General features: G+C 41.3%; 1 protein-coding gene across 1 annotated transcript in view; it reads left to right on the plus strand.

The window, feature by feature from the left end:
* The window catches only part of ano3 (anoctamin 3), a 344977-nt gene that overhangs the window by 297468 nt on the left and 27492 nt on the right, over positions 1-20017 (plus strand). The window contains exons 19-22 of the mRNA XM_069905103.1: positions 4927-4984; positions 6688-6785; positions 8797-8942; positions 13129-13281. Coding sequence (XP_069761204.1) covers positions 4927-4984; positions 6688-6785; positions 8797-8942; positions 13129-13281 — 455 coding nt within the window. The remainder of the gene's footprint in view (positions 1-4926; positions 4985-6687; positions 6786-8796; positions 8943-13128; positions 13282-20017) is intronic.

Genomic DNA, 20017 nt, shown 5'->3' on the forward strand with positions numbered 1-20017 from the left:
CTCCGCAGATGCTGCCCGACCCGTTCAGTTTTCCCAGCAATTTATCTTTTGCTCTAGGTTCCTTGCAGTCTCGTGCATCTCCAAGGAAAATAGAATTGATAGTAAATATGAAAAGGCTTGCTTGTAATACACACCAGAAATCAGCTTGAAACCAGCAAGTGAAATTGCACTTGAAATCCCAGGCATAATGGTAATAGTCAAATGAAAGGAAATGGCACGGCCAGCCTCGGACTGAGGATCAGATCTGCAGCACCCTGCAGATAGAGCTGGTGAGCATTAAGAACTGGCTCTTTGTTGGACAGTCTGGATGATCAGAGGCCTCTCCCTGCCAATTAAAATGAGTCTCTGGTCACTGTAGGGAAATACTGAGTTCTGCCATTACAGCATAATAGCTCTTTTTTTTCTGGAGTATAATTATAGCAATATTTATTGTCGAGTCAGTATTTGGGATCGAACTCCTGTAGTATTTTTGTGCATGGCATGTGCTTGATCAGATGACATGTTTCTGAGGGGTAAAATTCAGAAAATTATCTAAAGGTTTTTTGGTTGTCCTTTGGATAACAACAGATTGTACACCTGCTTCATTTTCTCCCTGGTGTGTCCCAAATGCCTTCAAGAAGTTGCAAGGAATGTTGGAGTGTATAAAGGATGGAGATGGGTGCAGTGGTCATCTTCGAGGTTCATCTCGAGCAGCCACATGACACGGTATATTATGCTGTATGCAGCATGCAGGCCAAGGTGGACGTCAACCGCTGCTGGAAGACCATCAAGTCGGTGAAAGAGAGCACATTGATCTACCCGTTACCGACTGGTCTTCCAGTGCAAGGAGATAGCTGAACGTGATTGCTGTAAATGTCATTTAAAATGCAGAGGAAGACTGAATCTTGGTGCAGGCACCTCAAACAGCCATCGATGTCGGGTCCATGCACCACTGACATTGGAAAACTGGCCCCTGTGCAATATCCTCCCAGAATTCTCATTGGTGGATGTTTGGAAAAGAAAAATTGCCATAATGTAAATATTGTCAGAAAATACATGTTTGCCACAATGAATAAAGGCAGAGCAGTGACATATACAGGTGGACCCCCAACTTACGACGTCCTGACTTGCAATATTTCAAAGATACAATAGTCAGAATCCATTTTGAATAAAGGTAAGTCGGGGTCTACCTGTATCGTGCTTTGTCGGACCCAACAGCGTTTTTTTAAAAATGGTGATTTGGAACACATGCGCAGATTGCTGTCCCTGGGGAGGGAGAAATGTTGAAGAGGGAGAGAGAGCCACAGCAATCTACGCATACGTTCCAAATCATAACGGAGGTTGAAATGTGACACCCCTGCCCCTAGTAACCCAGCACCACCTCGGGCTCCCGGCCGGCAAGAGTGGGGCTGACATTCGCCTTCTGGCATTGTATTATCAGTACAGGTAGACCCCGACCTACGATAATTTCACCTTACAATGCAAGTCCCGGAACAGAACCGCTTCATAGGTCAGCGTCTACCTGTATTGTCCATATGTTTTATGAATTAAGTATATTTTAGGGAAAAATAATTATCCAGACCAAATCTGAACTTCATTGGTCACAATTTGGAAATCCTCAAGGTCTGCTAATTAGCTGGCATTTTTCCTATTTGTCTCTGGGGGTGGACACTGAAATCACATCATATGCAAAAGGGCAGGCGATTGGAAGCATGCTCTTCATAATAAGAGTGGCATACAAATAGTGAACTAATATCAATGATCATAATTAATGCTTGCATGTAAATAATCTCTGATTATCTCTTCAGGTCCAACTGTAGTTGATCTAAGTAAGATCACTTGAGACTTGCAAGTGTTTGAACAAGTTGCCCTATTAAGTAATTTAGTGTTATCGTGGAACCACTATTTAGCTGACTCACCAGGTTGTGTGCAAGGAAATGTATATCTTTGTTATTTTCAGTTAATTATTGCTGGCGGTTTGAAACACTGTCTTAGAGAGTTCTGAACTAAAATCTTTAAAGCCACTTTGGGGTAAATATATGAATAAAACTTTGAATGGACATTTGAAAATTAATTAATGCAAATTATAGTTGGAGGAATTCAGAATAAAATGCAGTCTCAAAATCATTAATTGGTGAAGTGCTGTGGGATGGCTGTGATGCATAGTTGAATTATTCATTGTTGACACAACGGGCCTGCCCAGATTAGTACAGCTGAGAAATCGTAAGACCTGGATGAAATGCACCACACACCAGAATCAGACATGGACTGTAAAGAATCTTTGCAACGTTTTGTTCAACCACTAGATTACTGCAGCAACGTGTCTTGGTTCAATATGGTCTGGACTTTGCCTTCATCATACATGTGGAAAGTCTGTGGCTTGCTTCCAACTGCCACCAGAGCTTGGTGCAACACTTCCTAACTTTACCTCCCCCTAAAAATAAATTCTTATCATTCACTAATAATATTTCTTTGGCTTGGCTTCGCGGACGAAGATTTATGGAGGGGGTAAAAGTCCGCGTCAGCTGCAGGCTCGTTTGTGGCTGACAAGTCCGATGCGGGACAGGCAGACACGGCTGCAGTGGCTGCAGGGGAAAATTGGTTGGTTGGGGTTGGGTGTTGGGTTTTTCCTCCTTTGCCTTTTGTCAGTGAGGTGGGCTCTGCGGTCTTCTTCAAAGGAGGTTGCTGCCCGCCAAACTGTGAGGCGCCAAGATGCACGGTTTGAGGCGATATCAGCCCACTGGCGGTGGTCAATGTGGCAGGCACCAAGAGATTTCTTTAGGCAGTCCTTGTACCTTTTCTTTGGTGCACCTCTGTCACGGTGGCCAGTGGAGAGCTCGCCATATAACACGATCTTGGGAAGGCGATGGTCCTCCATTCTGGAGACGTGACCCATCCAGCGCAGCTGGATCTTCAGCAGCGTGGACTCGATGCTGTCGACCTCTGCCATCTCGAGTACTTTGACGTTAGGGATGAAAGCGCTCCAATGGATGTTGAGGATGGAGCGGAGACAACGCTGGTGGAAGCGTTCTAGGAGCCGTAGGTGATGCCGGTAGAGGACCCATGATTCGGAGCCGAACAGGAGTGTGGGTATGACAACGGCTCTGTATACGCTTATCTTTGTGAGGTTTTTCAGTTGGTTGTTTTTCCAGACTCTTTTGTGTAGTCTTCCAAAGGCACTATTTGCCTTGGCGAGTCTGTTGTCTATCTCATTGTCAATCCTTGCATCTGATGAAATGGTGCAGCCGAGATAGGTAAACTGGTTGACCGTTTTGAGTTTTGTGTGCCCGATGGAGATGTGGGGGGGCTGGTAGTCATGATGGGGAGCTGGCTGATGGAGGACCTCAGTTTTCTTCAGGCTGACTTCCAGGCCAAACATTTTGGCAGTTTCCGCAAAGCAGGACGTCAAGCGCTGAAGACCTGGCTCTGAATGGGCAACTAAAGCGGCATCGTCTGCAAAGAGTAGTTCACGGACAAGTTTCTCTTGTGTCTTGGTGTGAGCTTGCAGGCGCCTCAGATTGAAGAGACTGCCATCCGTGCTACACACCCACTAATGACCTAAGGAGTGACACCCAGAATGTAAGCAGCCAAATACTCTGAGGTCCAGCATTTAAAAATTGTAACTCAGTGTACCAGTGTCTAGCAAATCACCTTGTTGCTGATCTGCAATAGTTTGAGGCTTAATTTTTTTTTAATTTTTTTTGCTCCATAATAGACAAAGAACATATAAAAGGAGGCTCATATTTTCAAACCACAGCGACTCAAAATGCACAGGGTTGTACATTTGACTGGTGATTTCTCCTCAGTTCCTGATGTGAAGGAAGCTAAGGCTATGTATTAAATCATAAAAACAGTGAAGGAGGCCATTTGGCCCATTATGTTCCTGCCAATCAAAATAAGCTCTTTAGGCCAACCCTGCCTTCCAGCTCTCGTTCTGGCCTCATCAAGAGCATTTCCAGGTTTCTGCCTGATGAGTCAAGTAGGAAAATATTTTTCCTCAGCTCCTTTTCTAAACCTTAAACAACGTACCCTTTTGTAGTTATTGAATATCTTGCTAAAGGAAATAAGTCCTTTCCGTTTGACCTGACTCTCTGACCTTACAGATAATTTCATATACCTTAATTAAGTTTCTCCTTTGTCTCCTTTCTTTAGAAGAAAGTGACACATGCTTGTCATTCCCCCCACCCCCCCCCCCCCCCAAGTATCTATTATTCTTCAGCTCCATTGGAGGCCTTACAAATTTCTTCAGCATCCTTTCTGATGTTAGTACATCTTCCTCTAATGTGATAGGATTTTTATGACCTTGCCATGGGCTAATTATTATTCAACATTGATATGATTTAATTCACAAAAGAAACATTTGAGTTCTGGACCAATCATGTCTAATGTGGCAAATAGTCCATTCTCTGGTTTTAATGACCCTTTCACTAGAATTCTATAAAACTGGAGTCATGTTGTAAGATATCAGAGTTTTCAAATCCTCTTGCTGTTTCTTAAGCACTGTCTTCATAATTTTGTCTCTTCAGGCCCAGATTTCCAAATGTTGTGTGTGTGTGTGTGCATGCGTGGAGACACACACAATATACTGTATGTATATAGAGAGAGAGAGAAACTGGTGGTATGTGTGTATGTGTATTAAAGCAAGTACTGGAATGCTCACATCCACATAGAGAGAAATCGAGTTCACATTTCAGGTTGGTAATCTTTAGTTCCAACCAAGAGAAACTAAAGGTAAATGAGCTTTGAGATGTAGAGAAAGGTGAGAGGAGAGGATTCAAAGAGAAAGGTAGAAGGTGTGATGACAGGAGAGATTTACAGCAAAAGGAATGATAGTTGAAGAATAAAGTTAACATGCACTACAAGTTCAGATTCATTAATTAGATTATTGGAGACAGTTAATTCTATATACAGCTGCTTATGTTTTAACATCTCTTTTGTGTTGATCAGGTTTGCAGGACGACCAGGTGCCTATGCTAAGCTGTTTCACAGGTGGAGACTAGAAGAGGTAAACTACCATCATTTGAATTGCTACTTGATCCACAGAATTACAGTAACACTTTTGCCAACATATTTTAAGTCTTGAATTTTGTGGAATCATTCTTTATAATTATTTTAAACCATTACATGAAGGAGCTAATCATTTGTATTTAAATTCCCATTGCAGTTCAGTAAGTTATTGATACTTACTTAATGTTTTTTTTATTACACTTTCCAAATAACAACTTCAAACACATGAATGCATAATATATTGGGTCGAGTCACACATTTAATGGGGACAATATTGAGCGAACTGATACTGTACCTCAATAAATTGAATATTCCAGTACACAGTAATTAATGCACCCAATGTTAATAGGAACATTAACGGAAAGCCTGCTCATTTGACAATTGCTTTGTCCTTCAAATAATACTTATAAATTGTAAATGATTGTCTCCAATTTGATAACGAGGTTTTAGGTTTATGGAAGGCTCGGAGCATGAACGGTTTTTGGAGGGGTCATTGAAGTATGGAATATTTGCTGCACACGTGCATTCTTTGTTAATTTATTTATTTTCACTGAGGTGTGTCTCTATCTGTGAGTGTTACACCATCCAACCCCTATCTTTGTTTCAATGGAAGACAAAGTCAGATTAGTTGTTGATCATGTTAGTACATGAGAACACAAAAGCAACATGCTTTTGTACAGTCAGAAAATACTGAAAATACTCATCAGATCAGACACTGCAGGGAAGGAATCTTTCAGGTCACTGACTTTTCATCAGAAATATTTTACGTTCTGATGGAAGGTCGTGTGAACTTAATCTCTCTCGCTCTCACGCACACACTCGCGCGTGTGCACACGCGCACAAACTGAATGAAGTCAGAATGAGAACCTTCCCAACTCTGATATACAGGTGTGCACAAATGTTTGACGTCGTGTTAATTAAATTTGGAATCTAATGCTATTTTTATGTTTATGAAATTAAGATGATAGGGTTACTTGTTAATTTATTTTGTTGTCCACTGAAGCAGAAGTAGCATTGTAGTTGGTTTTGGATCAGTACAAAGGGGACCTGTGCCAAGAGGCAAGAGTTCAAACCCCACCATGACCGATGGAAAACTTGTATTAAAATAATAAAATGTAACATTATCAATAATAATGATGAAACTGCCACATTTGGGCACTCTGGTTCTGGCAAAGAAACGTGCTATTCTTGTCCAATCTGGCCTTTTCAGTTTTCTTCAGACATCCAGCAAGCAACAGGCCACGAACCTGTGCTGCCCAATTACACCCAATCGACCTGCAATCCCCAGTAGATGGGTGGTAACTGGAGCCCTACCCCCCTGCCCAGGAAAACCCATCCAGACACAGGGAGAAAGTACAAACTCCTTACACCCTGGTTCCAATCGCTGGCACTGTAACAGCGCTGCACTGACTGCTACACTAACCCGTGCTGCCCTGTACAGGTGAACCCAGATTGGCAGTTACATGAGTGACTTGTAACTCCATTCTCAATTCAGGGGCAAGTGGGGCTGAACTATAAACACCAACCTTGCCAGCAGCACTTGAATTCTGTGAGCAATTAAATAAAAGGCATAATACATTTGCTTAAGGGAGCAACATGATGAACAATACTTACATCTACAGTTGGTTTTAATGAGCAGTTGCGTCCCCTTCATCCGTGCTGTTCACGTCTTGCTGAATCTTTCTCTTCTGTTTGGCGCAGTGTCATCCCAGTGGCTGTTTGATTGATCTGTGCATGCAGATGGGTATCATCATGGTACTGAAGCAAATGTGGAACAACTTTATGGAGCTCGGCTACCCGTGAGATTTCTATTTTATCCTCAGCTGTCTGATTAAAAAAAAACCAATGAGCGGGGCTGATAAGCCAATTAAAAATGAACTCCGTGTGACTTTGAGCATTTCCCTTCAGTTCACCAAGCAGCTGCTATATTTAGAGGGCAATTTTTCATGAAGGACCCTGTGACGCTGGAACCAATGCAAATAATTTTCACAGCACACTTGTGCATGAACAGAATCAAAAATTGAAAGGGCTCAGAATTTGAAGGGGTGCTCTCCCCAGGTGGGAGGTAGGGAAAGGGGAATAGTTGCGCATCAATGCAAGATCCCAAGAAAGGATACAACGAAGCTTACATCCCTGTGAGAGGACAGAAGCAGGTGCTTAAATTCTTAGAGGAACAGATTCAAATGCCCATGCCAAAGTTATTGCTTAGCTACACTCATTCTACTTGCCTGTATTGTGTCAAAGTTCTATGCCTTACCTATTCAACTTTATCTTAAACATAGTGATTGTATCTAATTCCACCACTTCCTTTGGTAGTGACTTCTAGACATCAACCACTCTGTGTATATATAAAAAAAATGTTCCCCTCAGATCTTCGTTGAAACTCCTTTCTCCTTAATTTACACCCTAATTTTTGGTTCCCTTGCCATGGGAGAAAGATTCAAACTATCCACCCTTGTATGCCTTCATCAGGCTACCACATGGACTCTGATGCCCATGCAATAATGTCCAGTTTATCCAATCACTCTCACCCCGCAACTAAAGATCTCAAATCCAGGCAACATCCTGGTGAATCTCCTCTACACCCTTTCCGATGCAATCATGTTTTTCCTGCAGTGTGGTGACCAAAAATGCACACCATCCTCCAAGTTCAGTCCAGGAGCTGGTGAATTGCAACATAATCTCCAAACTTTTATACCCTGTGCCACAACCTAGGAGGCATACCTTCTTCAGCACCCTGTCAACCTGTGTTGCCACAGTCAGGGAATTATGTATGTGAAGTCTCTGTTCATCAATTTTCCTTTGCATCCTACATTTATGGTTTATATCCTCTGTCCTTTTGACTTCCGAAAATGCATCATCTCACACTTGTCGGGATTATATTTCTCCTGCCAACTTTGCCAGCTACCATGGACAGAGAAACAGATCTCGTAAAGAGTGGGCATGGTGAGTTGGGTGATACCTGTAAGGAGGGGGACATGGACACCATTTTAGGTTGAATGACCTGTCAAAGTGGGGCCGGCAGTCATTGATGTGAGGCTTTGTAGTTTCTCTCTTCACAGATGCAGCCAGACCAGCGGAACATTTCCCACACTTTTTGGTTTCGTTTCACATGTCCAGCATGTGTTCTGTGTCTCAGAGCCCCACCATTGTTGTTTGTTTCCTCTCTCTCCTCTTAATCCCCTTTATTCACACCTACATCTGAACTTTAGTGCTGCAAGTACGTCAAGTGCTGATCTTACGTCACCCCACGGATAACAGTGTGTTCACGGCCACATCACATGCAAGAAAGTGGCAGGAGGAATTCCTCATAAAGAATTATGCCCACAGTCTCACCCCTGCATATTGCAAACACTCTCTGCAACACTCTCTGCAGAAATAATTTCTTGGCTTTTTTATTTGTAAAGTCTACCACCTAGTGTCAAGAAAGGCTAACGAATCAGTTGCTATCATTCTATTTAGCAAAGTGCAAAAGGTTCCAAGGGATTCAAACATGCCTTTTTGATTGTCCAGATTATGCAGTGGTTATAAATCTCTTTCATATCTGGAAAACAAAAAAACAATGAAGCCCAGAAATCTGAGTTACCATTTAATAGATTGCTGAAACTATTTTATTTGTTCTCTGCATTCCTGGCTTTGAGAGCAATATACATATCTTGATTTGTTTTGTAATATAAACTGCAACTCTGTGTGTGTGTGTGAGACAAAGAGAGAGAATGTAAATGATAGAATGAAAGGTGGTTTCTCAAATATTGCATTGTTAGTACTGAATGGAGTACTGATAGTTGAATAATTTCTGAATTAATTTAGACTGTGGCAGAACTGGTGGTCACGAAGGAAGGTTAAGAAAGCTAGTCACAGTGAAAAGAAAGACAATTGCCTACCTCAGTGGGAGCAAGATTGGAATCTGCAACCCATGAACATCCATGGTCTGGTGGATGAATATCTAGAAATGGGTAAGTTTCAGAACAACAAATGCTCCAAATCACTTGACTGTAATGTTATTGGATAAAGGATCTCATTTATATGAGGATTTTGAGAATATTTTGATGAGTAATTATTCAACAGAGTCCTGAGCAAATTACTGAGCACTGCAACAGGTCTTTACAAAATCAGGCTTTAAATTCAGAGAACCTGCTGATAACATGTTTCACCCATTGGCATGAAATTGTTGAAATTCATTTGTGTAATACATTTTCAAAAATATTTGGAGTTTTAAAAGATTAAATGCTTTTCAATCCAGAATCATACAGATTTTCTAAACTCAAAACAGCATTTCTTGTCCCCTGCTGCATCAGGACCCAGTCAACAGGGGAGGACTAGGACGAATACAGGTTTTATAGTTTGGATACAATTGTTCAACACTCTTTGTACAATCTTCCTTCTGTTTTGCTATCTGGAGAATATAAACCTGGGCTTGGAAATTAGATTATCATTGGGGCAAAAGTAATGAAGTAAGGAACTGAGTACGAAGAGCAAATTATTCCTTATTTAAATGATTGTCCATTGTAAAATGCATGCCTAAAGCAAAGAAAGTAGCTCAACTTATTCAAGACAAGTTTAAAAAGATTTCTGTGAACTTCACATTTCAGTGAGAGAATCCCATTGCTGAGGGAAAATAAACTTCATTTGATCATCTTGGGTGATGATTTGGATGTAATTGTTTTTTTAACTAAAGAGCTATTAAAAGGTATTTATATGGGACTGTTTCCATTTAAGTCAGACACTGTAATTAACTTTATGAGAGGTCCAGTTATTTAATCTCTAGGCACTTGAACTTCTTTTATGTTTTGCATGATATAGAAATTTATTCAAGCCAAGTTTTAAAAAAAGCTTTTGGCAAACTGGCCTTCATATATCAAAGTGTAGGTTAAGACTTTATTCCTTGGAGTGTAGAAGAATGAGGGGAGATTTGATATAGGTTTACAAAATTATGAGGAGTATAGACAAGAGTAAACGCGAGTAGGCTCTTTCCACTTAGATTAGGAGAGATAAATATGAGAGGACTTGGCTTTAGGGTGAAAGGGGAAAAGGTTTGGAGGGAACTTCACTCAGAGAGTGGTGGGAGTGTGGAACAAGCTGCCATCTGACATGGTAAATATGAGCTTAAGATTTAAGAATAAATTGGATAGATACATGGATGGGAGAGGTCTGGAGCATTATGGACTGTGTGCAGGTCAGTGGGACTAGCGGAATGATGTTTTGGCACAGATTAGAAGGTGTTGTCTGTACTGTAATGTTCTATGGTTCTGTTCTATTCCCTTCCCTCAAATTTTCCATCTCCGCCACATCTGTTCTCAAAATGAGGTCTTCCGAAATGTCTGCCTTCTTCCACAAATGTGGCTTACCCTCCACCACCATCAACTCAGCCCTTACTGTTAGGTCTGCTTTGTTCATGAATGAGTGAGACAAACACCAGGCTGAGTCGAAATCAGGGTTCTTTGTTCTTTATTACCGGATTGTAACACTTGCGACCAACAAAGTTAGTCGGAGAATGCATTCTGCCGTTATCAGCAAAATGGTGATTTTTTATACCCTTGGATACATGCTTAGAACATCATCATATCATTACTTGTCCAATGACTAAAACTGTTGCTATCCTTTCCCTGCTAGCTTCCTGCCTCTCAATCCATCAATGTCTCTCTTAAACTGTTGCTATCCTTTCCCTGCTAGCTTCCTGCCTCTCAATCCATCAATGTCTCTCTTATCTTGTAAGTACAAGGATGCATTCTGTTACTCCTTAGTACTGGGTGACTCCTTCTCCGGTCCCATCTCATGATGTTTTACCTAACAGGAGTACAAGGACACCTCCCCTTCTTGTTACTGCCCTGTACAGGGTAACTCCCTACACATTCCCATCTCATGATGTTTTACCTTACATTACCCACATCACAATCATCTGCCCTGGCACCCTCTGCCCCCAGATGCAACTAATATAGAGCCCCCCTTTATCCTCACCTACCACCCCACCAGCCTCTGCATCCAACACATTATCCTCTGGAACTTATGGCACTCACAACAGGATTCCAGTACCAGACTCATGTTCCCCTCTCCTCCCCTTTTTGCCTTCCATGGAAACCACTTCCTCCATGACTCCCTTATGCACTCATCCCTCCCCACCAATACCCACACCCCCCCCCCCCAAGCATCTCCCCCTATGACTGCAGGAGGTGCCATACTTGCACCCACACCTCCTCTCTCACCACAGTCCGTGGCTCCAAACAGGCCTTCCAAGTGAAGCAACACTTCACTTATGTATCTGCAGGGCTGACTTACTGCATCCCATGCTCCCTTTGTAGTCTTCTCTCTATTGGAGAGGCTAGATGCAGATTGGGAGATTGCTCCTCCGAGCACCTTCGCTCTGTCTGCACCAGTGTCAGAAACCTCCCAGTAGCCAACCATTTCAGATCTGTGTCACGCTCCCATTCTTACATGTCTCTCCATGGTCTTATGTGCTATTGCACTAAGACCATCCGCAAATTGATTTCCTGTCTGAGGCATCAGATGCTGAGTACAAACGAAAATCAGTGGCAAAACCATTTTTATGTCTAATGAAATTGCATTATGCAATTAAACATGCTTAATTCAATAAAAGTTAAATCTATGTTTCTCCAATGTCTACTCAGTGGTTTTCAAACTTTTTCTTTCCACGCACATACCGCTTTAAGTATTCCCTAAGCCATCGGTGCTCTGTGATTCGTCAGGGATTGCTTAAGGTGGCATGTGGGTGGAAAGAAAAAGTTTGAAAACCACTGTTTTATTCGCACCTAAGTGACTCGTTATGTCCACGGTTTCATAACTCCAAAGAAAATGGGCCAATGACAATTTTTCTCAAGCAAAATATTTCAGTAAGAATTGGTCTGGAGCAGTGACTCTCAAACTTCCTTTCCCATTCACACATCACCTTAAGCGATCCCTTACTAATCACAGAGCACTGATGGCATAGGGATTACTTAAAGTGGTATGTGAGTGGAAAGAAAAAGGTTGAGAACCTTTGGTCTAGTTGCAGGACAATGGGACTAGGCAGAATAAAAGTTTGGCATGGACTAGATGGGCTGAAGGGCCTGTTTCTGTGCTGTAGTGTCCTATGTCTCTATTCAGATAGTAAAATTGCCAGGATTGGTTTTACAATCTCAGGGCATCACAGTGTGCTTTCCACACAAACATTTTTAGTTGCTAGATAAAAACCAATTTGTTCACAGCACACTTCCACAAGCAGTGACACAGAGTCTGATTAAACCATCTATTTCCAGACTTTGGATGACTAATAGAAATTGTACAACAATGAAGAATTCTTCCATGCGAGTTTCTAGCATAGATATCTCAACCGTGAAAATTTCCTCAAACTTGGAACAGCATACATGTTGTGCCAACCTATATATTCCTTAAACAAAAAAAAGTACTAAACCCTCCCTATCCCATAACCTTTTTTTTTCATTCATGTGTCTAAAAGTCTCTTAAATGCTCCCAATGTGTCAGCCTCCATCACTCCATCACCAACCCTGGCAAGCCATTCCAGGTACCCACAACTCTCTGTGTGTGTGGGGGGGGGGGGGGGGAACCCTCTCCCTCTCCCTTTGTACATATATCCTCTGGTGTTTGCTGATCCTGCCCTGAGAAACTAGTGCTGGCTGTCCACCCTATATGCCTCTCATAATCTTATAGACCTCTATCAAGTCTCCTCTCGTCCTTCAACACTTCAGAGAGAAAAGTCCCAGCTCAGCTAACCTTGCCTTATAAGACTTGTTTCCCAATCCAGGCAACATCCTGGTAAATCTCCTCTACACTCTCTCCATAGCTTTCACGTCCTTATAGTGAGATGGCCAGAACTGAACACAATACTCAAAGTGTGATCTTACCAGAAATTTATAGAGTTGCAACATGAACTTTCTACTCCTGAACTCAATCCCCTTTTAATGGAGCTCAGTATCCCATAGGCCTTCTTAATTATCCTATCAACCTATGCAGCGACCTTCAGAGATGTATGGATTTGAACCCCAAGGTCCCTATGTTATTGAACTACACTGTTTTACAGAATGAAAGAATAAAAACAAATGTTTGTTTCAATGTGGAAGTGACTGTGTAAATGATACTGCTTTGATTACTCAAGATGTCCTAACTGCAGTTCTCATTTCCATCTAGTCTTACAGTTTGGCTTCACAACCATATTTGTTGCTGCCTTCCCACTGGCTCCGCTCCTTGCTCTGCTGAACAATATCATTGAAATAAGACTGGATGCCTACAAATTTGTCACGCAGTGGAGACGACCATTACCTGCAAGAGCAACAGACATAGGTAATACGGGAAGCATTCACTGCCCTGTCCAATGTAGACTGAGCTGTTTTTGAGGAAATTCTGTTGGTAAGAACTCTGAGCATCCAGTAAAATTCATCATCCTGAATGACTGAGTTACTGTACAGATCATGTCCTTTCCCCAGTAGTCTCACTATTTTGTCCAATTTGTGTTGGCTTTGATTATCATTTCCTTTTTTAAAATAAGTTTCATCACCCTCATGTCTGAACAAATCCTAAAAAAGACAAGCTTGTTATCCTTATCTCGAACCTCTTAGTTTGAAACTGAAGTTGTTACATCAGTAGCAAAGCAGGAAGTGTCTTGAAAGCTTCACTTTCCCATTTACCTGTCTCTGTTTTGAAAGTAAAACTCAGGATGCCATCTATTATTTTGCAAGCTATTTTCTCCAAGACTTGTGGAACATCTTCACCAGCCCCCTGACTCTTCCAGTTACTAAAAACCAAAGCAAGCATCATCTCATCATTAATTTCTGGTTGTTACTTCTTCAAACTGCTATTTAGCACTTCAGCGTCTTGTAGGAGGTTCGATGGGATGTACTGGCCTTTGACCAGGTTGCATACTAGTCTAAAAGGTAAGATGCGCTGGTAAATTGGCCAAAACTGTGGCAGAGGGGATTTTTAATCCTGGAAATTGAGGTGATGCATTTTTGGGATAAGACCAGGATGTACCAAATGAATGGCAGTACGAAAATTACTGTACTCAATGCACACAAGTAAACAAATAAAGAAATGTAAACAAACTGTGCAATACAGAGAGAAAAAAAAGTCAATAAAGTCCACAAGTGAGAGTCCTTAAATGAATCCCTGATTGAGTTTGTTGTTGAGGAGTCTGATGTGGGAGGGGGAGCAGCTGTTCCTGAACCTGGGGGCACGAGTCTTGTGGCACCTAGACCTCTTTCCTGATGGTAGCAGTGAGAATAGAGTGTGTGCTGAGTGATAGGGATCTTTCATGATTGCTACTGCTTTCTAATGTTCCATGTAGATGTTCTTGATGGTGGGGAGGATTTTGCCTGTGATGTCCTGAGCTGTCTCCACTACCATTTGCAATGCAATAATCAGGGTATTGGTGTCCCCACACCAGTCCATGATGTAGCCGATCAGCACACATCTATAGAAATTTGCCAGAGTTTCTGATGTCATTTGAAATCTCTGCAAATGAGCAAGAAACCTTTTCTTTTGGAGAGGTCCTTGTGACCAAATGGTATAAAGTAAGTGGCAGTAGTTTAGAGGAAGAATTTTCCACCCAGGGAGTGGTTGAAATCTGGAACCTGACACCTGAGGGGATGGAAGAGATAGCCAGCCCTACATCATTTCAGAAATACTTAGATGAGAACTTGTGGTGCCATGACATAAAAGTGAATCTATTGATGGAAATTAAGGTTAATATGGATTCATACTTGATGGTGAGCATGGACATAATAGGCTTATTTCTATGCTGTATGGCTCCACACCTCATTTGGCCGAATCCATAGGTGCTCTGTCATTAGTAAGGTGGTATGTTATGTGCACGGTTTTATTTTTTCTTCTTTGGCTTGGCTTCATGGACGAAGATTTATGGAGGGGTAAATGTCCATGTCAGCTGCAGGCTCGTTTGTGGCTGACAAGTCCGATGCAGGACAGGCAGACACGGTTGCAGCGGTTGCAGGGGAAAATTGGTTGGTTGGGGTTTTGTGTTGGGTTTTTCCTCCTTTGTCTTTTGTCAGTGAGGTGGGCTCTGCGGTCTTCTTTTATAACTGCGGTTTTATAACTCCAAAGGAAATGGGCCAAAGACAATTTTTGTCAAGCAAAATATTTCCGTAATCATTGGGTCTAGAGCAATGATTCTTAACCTTCCCCTCCCATTCACATAGCACCTTAAGCAATCCCTTACGAATCACAGAGCCCAGATGGCATAGGGATTGCTTGAAGGGGTAGATGAATGGAAAGAAAAAGGTTGAGAACCATTGTGCTACAGTCTTAGCATAAGCTTTGGGCCATTTAGGATGCAGTTAAAAAAATTACTCTGTATTAAGAGTAGTGAATATATCTTATTCTTTACCCTAATTTCTGGATATTAAGAGATTCAAGGGAGATTGTTACAATGCAGGCAAATGGAGCTGAGGTAGAAAATAAGCCATGGGGTTCTTTACCCTAATTTCTGGATATTAAGAGATTCAAGGGAGATTGTTACAATGCAGGCAAATGGAGCTGAGGTAGAAAATAAGCCATGGGGTTCTTTACCCTAATTTCTGGATATTAAGAGATTCAAGGGAGATTGTTACAATGCAGGCAAATGGAGCTGAGGTAGAAAATAAGCCATGGGGTTTTGATGAATAATGGGGCAGGCTTGAAGGCCAGAAAGTAGCCATTCCAAAGGAGGACATAGTCATAGGTTACCATATATTATCATATTCAGTACAACAACAATTATCAAAAATGGTCAGAACCGGGCCTATGTTGGATAATTTTTTTTCAGAGAAGTGGTCATTTTTAAAGGTTTGAGAAAGCCCTTGAAATAATTAAGACAGCAACAACAAATCACTTATAACGGTGTTTAACCAACAACAAACAACAAGGGAAGGCTTTTTAAACCTTAAAATAATGATTAATTCTCACGGAAAGAAAAATGCTGGCTGCCGTCGATCACTGTCATACCCCCTCCGTAGCCAATCCCCGTCACGGATGCCTTCCTGGGGAGGTTTCCCAGGCCAGTGGAACACTCACTGGTGAGTGAGTTTGCATTTGTTGTTTTTTTGCAATACCATTTAAATTAAATGGTAACCTATGACCATGTACTTCTTTGGAATGGCCATCCTACCAGAAGGCCTACACCTGCTCCCTGGTCTTCGGTTCTCATCTCCTGTTCTTCTCACCTCCTGCCTTTGGTAATTCTGAAAAATCCTGTGTTGATCATCCAAACAAACTTTTGGGTAAACTTCAGATAATAGAATAGCTGCCGCCATTGACTGCAGCCACATGACCACCTCTCCTTGAAGAAGAATCTAGACTTTAAAATTGTCACCAAATTGTACCTTTTTGAGGTGACAATGCCAAGGCACTAGCAGGACACAATTATCACTTAACAGCTTGACAATGTGAATTTCAGAGGTATTAGTTGCAAACTAATAGTGCACATCACATATGTTTTGGAGGAGGGGGGGGGCAGATGATGGGGATACATAATGTAACATCCATGATTCCAGAATCCCATTCCCATCAGTGGCTCCAGTTCTTGGTGGAAAAACTGAAGGATGCTTTCTTCTACTAAACCTCAGCAAGGTTTAAAAAAATCCTTGTCCAATGATTCAACTGTAATCAAAATATACAGTAATAGTTAACTTATTTCTGATAGAGTATATAATTAAATGATGAATATATGAATATGTATTCACCTTAGAAATAGATCCCTCTGTTGGCCACAGGAGGGAGCTCTAACACAGAACTATATCTGAAGTTTTCCATTGAATACCTCATACTTTCAAAATGCCACTTTTGTCTATTTGAAAATAAGAATTTTAAGAAATAGCTTATTATGATCAACAAAGTTCATCTACCTAACTTGATGCCATATTTTTCTTTCATAATAATAGATTATTAAAGGTTTGAGAAAGCCCTTGAAATAATCAAGACAGCAAACTTGTGTACTTATGTTACTTCTCATTGATAGCACTTTGTAATTCTGTTAGATTTGAATATTTATACCAATAATTCCTCAAAGAGTCTGCCACTGAAGCACTGTACAATGAAAGGAAAATTAATGGAGAGTCTAGTGATAAGCTTTACAAACTGAAACAAAAGTCGGCCGTTTGGATGCAGAGAACATGGGACATTCCAGCACAGTACAGGCCCTTCTGTCTGCAATGATGTGCCGATCTATATCTACACAAATATAAACCTTCCCTACCTCTTCACCCTCTATTTTTCTTTCATTCACATGCCTGTCTAAGAGTCTCTGTGTAAACTCTGTGTAACATAACTGTACTACCAATCAACCACAATCAGACAAAGAATCATGATTAATGGGCTTTAATCACCTTAAAGTGTCAGCACAGCTTGCAGGCTTCTGGTCTGGTTCCAAAGGCAGATACTGAGGGATGGGTTTGGGCGCAACAGCCTTTATGGGGATATCTGGGATATCACAGCTTCAGAGAGTGGGCCAGCCCATTAAAGTACATACATATATATATATGTACATAGTGGTAGCACCACAAAAACTAACTGCTGACATCTCTCCTAAACTCCCCTCCCTTCATTTTGTACAGATGTCCTCTGGTGTTTACTTCTCCCAGCCTGGGAAAATGTTGCTAGCTGTCTACCTTATCTAAAACTCTCATAATCTTGCAGATCTCTATTAAGTCATCTCTCATCCTTCTTTGCTGCAAAGAGAAAAACACTACTTCTGTTAAACTTGCCACATAAAATATATTTTCCATTCCAGGCAACATCCTGTTAAATCTCCTCTGCACCTACTGCATAGCTTCCACATCCTTCCTATAATGAGGTGACCAGTACTGAACACAATATTCCAAGTGGGATCTAACCAGAGATTTATAGAGCTATATCATCATCCCATGTCTCCTGAACTCAATCTCCAGACGAATGAAGCCCAACATACCATAGGCCTCCTTAACTATCCAATGAACTGTTGCAGCAACCTTGAAGAGATCCATGGAATTGGATCCCAAGGTCCCTCTGTTCTTCCACACTGTTAAGTATCCTACTATTAACCATGTAGTCTGCTTTCAAGTTTGATCTTTCAAAATGCATCGCCTGACACTAATCCAGATTGATCTCCATCAGCCACATTTCTGCCCAACTCTGCATCTTATCTTTATCCTGTTGTAACCAATGACAATCTCTATTCACAACTCCTCCAACCTCCGTATCATCTGCTGATGGGTTCCTCAACTTCTTCATTCAGATCATTTACTTTTAAAACATCTCAAAGATCAGGGGCCATAGAATGGATCCCTGAGGAATTCTACTAGTCACTGACCTCCAGGCCCAATACTTCCCATCCAGCAATACTTCCTAAAGCAAGCAATTTCTGATACCACATAGCCATGGTTCCATAGATCCCGTGCACTTGGAGTATTGTGTGCAATTCCAGTTTTTCCCATTACAGGAAGGATGTAGAGGTGTTGGAATGGAGATTTACCATGATGTTGTCTGGACAACAGTGAATAATCATTGAGGAAAGGTTAGACAACCTTTGGGTTGTTTTTATCAGGTGTGTTGGATGCTGATAGGTGACTTGATAGAAATTTATGGAAGTTTATAAAATCTAGTTGACAGTGGAGGTCAGGATTGAGCTCTGGTCACTGGAACTATGATGCAGCATCTCTACTTAATTGCACCTCTATCCAGGCTCTGTGGACAGCTTGTTTAAGTTGAGGTTGTGATGATGTAATGGGGGGGGGGGGGGGGCTTGCGTGTATTATACTGGCTGCTTGCTATTGGCTATGGCTGTAGAGATACTCCACCCTATTGGTATAACAGATGGAGATGTTTTCCCATTGGTCAGTATAGTGGTGGTTATAGTCTGTTAATAACACTTGTCTGGTCCACCTCTATGACATATCAATTTTAATAACACATACCAAGATTTCCCAATCATGTGTTGTTGTTTTTTTCAACGATTTATAAATTTTCATGATACTTCCAGAATTTCCAATTTAAGTTGACACAGCCACGGTATTTGCTTTGGGCAGTTTTCTTATTCGTGCAACATTTGTGCTGTTGCAATGCTTAAAAAGAGAAGAAATGTACAAATGACTTCTAGTTTTGGCTTGCCAGAGAGATTCAGCAGAATAATTTGTACTGAAACTGGGGAAATTAACTGAGTTAATCTGATTGCCTACAATCATTTGACATCTCCAAAGAAATAGCTTCACGAAGCCAGATGTATCAAAGACACAGACAATGTAGGTGGCCTTTTTGGATGTTGAAGGTTACGAGTTAAAGCAGTAGCAGGCAAGGCACCCATAATCTCACACAGTCTAAACTTGAGTCATTAATCCTGTTAGTCTATTGAGGCAATTAAATATATTGTTACAGGCCCAGAGGACCCCAAAACCCACCAGCAATAGAAATTCACCAATACAAATGGTTACTTAAACAAGAGTTGCTTTTAATTATCTTTAAACAAAAAAAGGATCAAACTTTAACATTACTATTAACTTAACCCCCTTCTAATTCTAAGTGCACATGTGTGTGTAAATTCAGAAAAATTCTTTGATTCACAGTCCAATCTCACTTCTCATTCCTCCAAGTTCACCAGTTGCAGCCAATTTTTGTACTGTGCACAGAATTTAACATTTATGAATTTCACCAGGCTTTGATGCTGGAAAGGTAATTGGTTACCGCTCAGGAAGGTTCTTATTGGTTTTCAGAGAGAGATTTGTTGCTTGTTGGACACCGACAACTGATTCCTTTTAATCAGCCACTTCAATGTATTACTGAAGAAACTTGCCCCATCAGGGTTTTTTAGACGATAACCTCTTTCTTTCAGGTCACCTCAGAGTTCCTTTTCTGGTTCCCTTATTTCAAGTGAAACATTATACAGCTAACCATCTCCTCTTGTATGGACCCCAAGGGCTTTGACCAGGCTGAACTAAGAACTCACAACCCGTCTTCAAAATGGGGTTTTTCCACAAGCTTGCCAGCTTGTCCTATTCCAGTCCCAACTGCTGCTGGAGAACTGAATTCTCTCTCTCTCTCTCTCTCTCTCTCTCTGAGA

The sequence above is a fragment of the Narcine bancroftii genome, chromosome 1 (genome assembly GCF_036971445.1).
Source record: "Narcine bancroftii isolate sNarBan1 chromosome 1, sNarBan1.hap1, whole genome shotgun sequence".
Classification (NCBI taxonomy): domain Eukaryota; kingdom Metazoa; phylum Chordata; class Chondrichthyes; order Torpediniformes; family Narcinidae; genus Narcine; species Narcine bancroftii.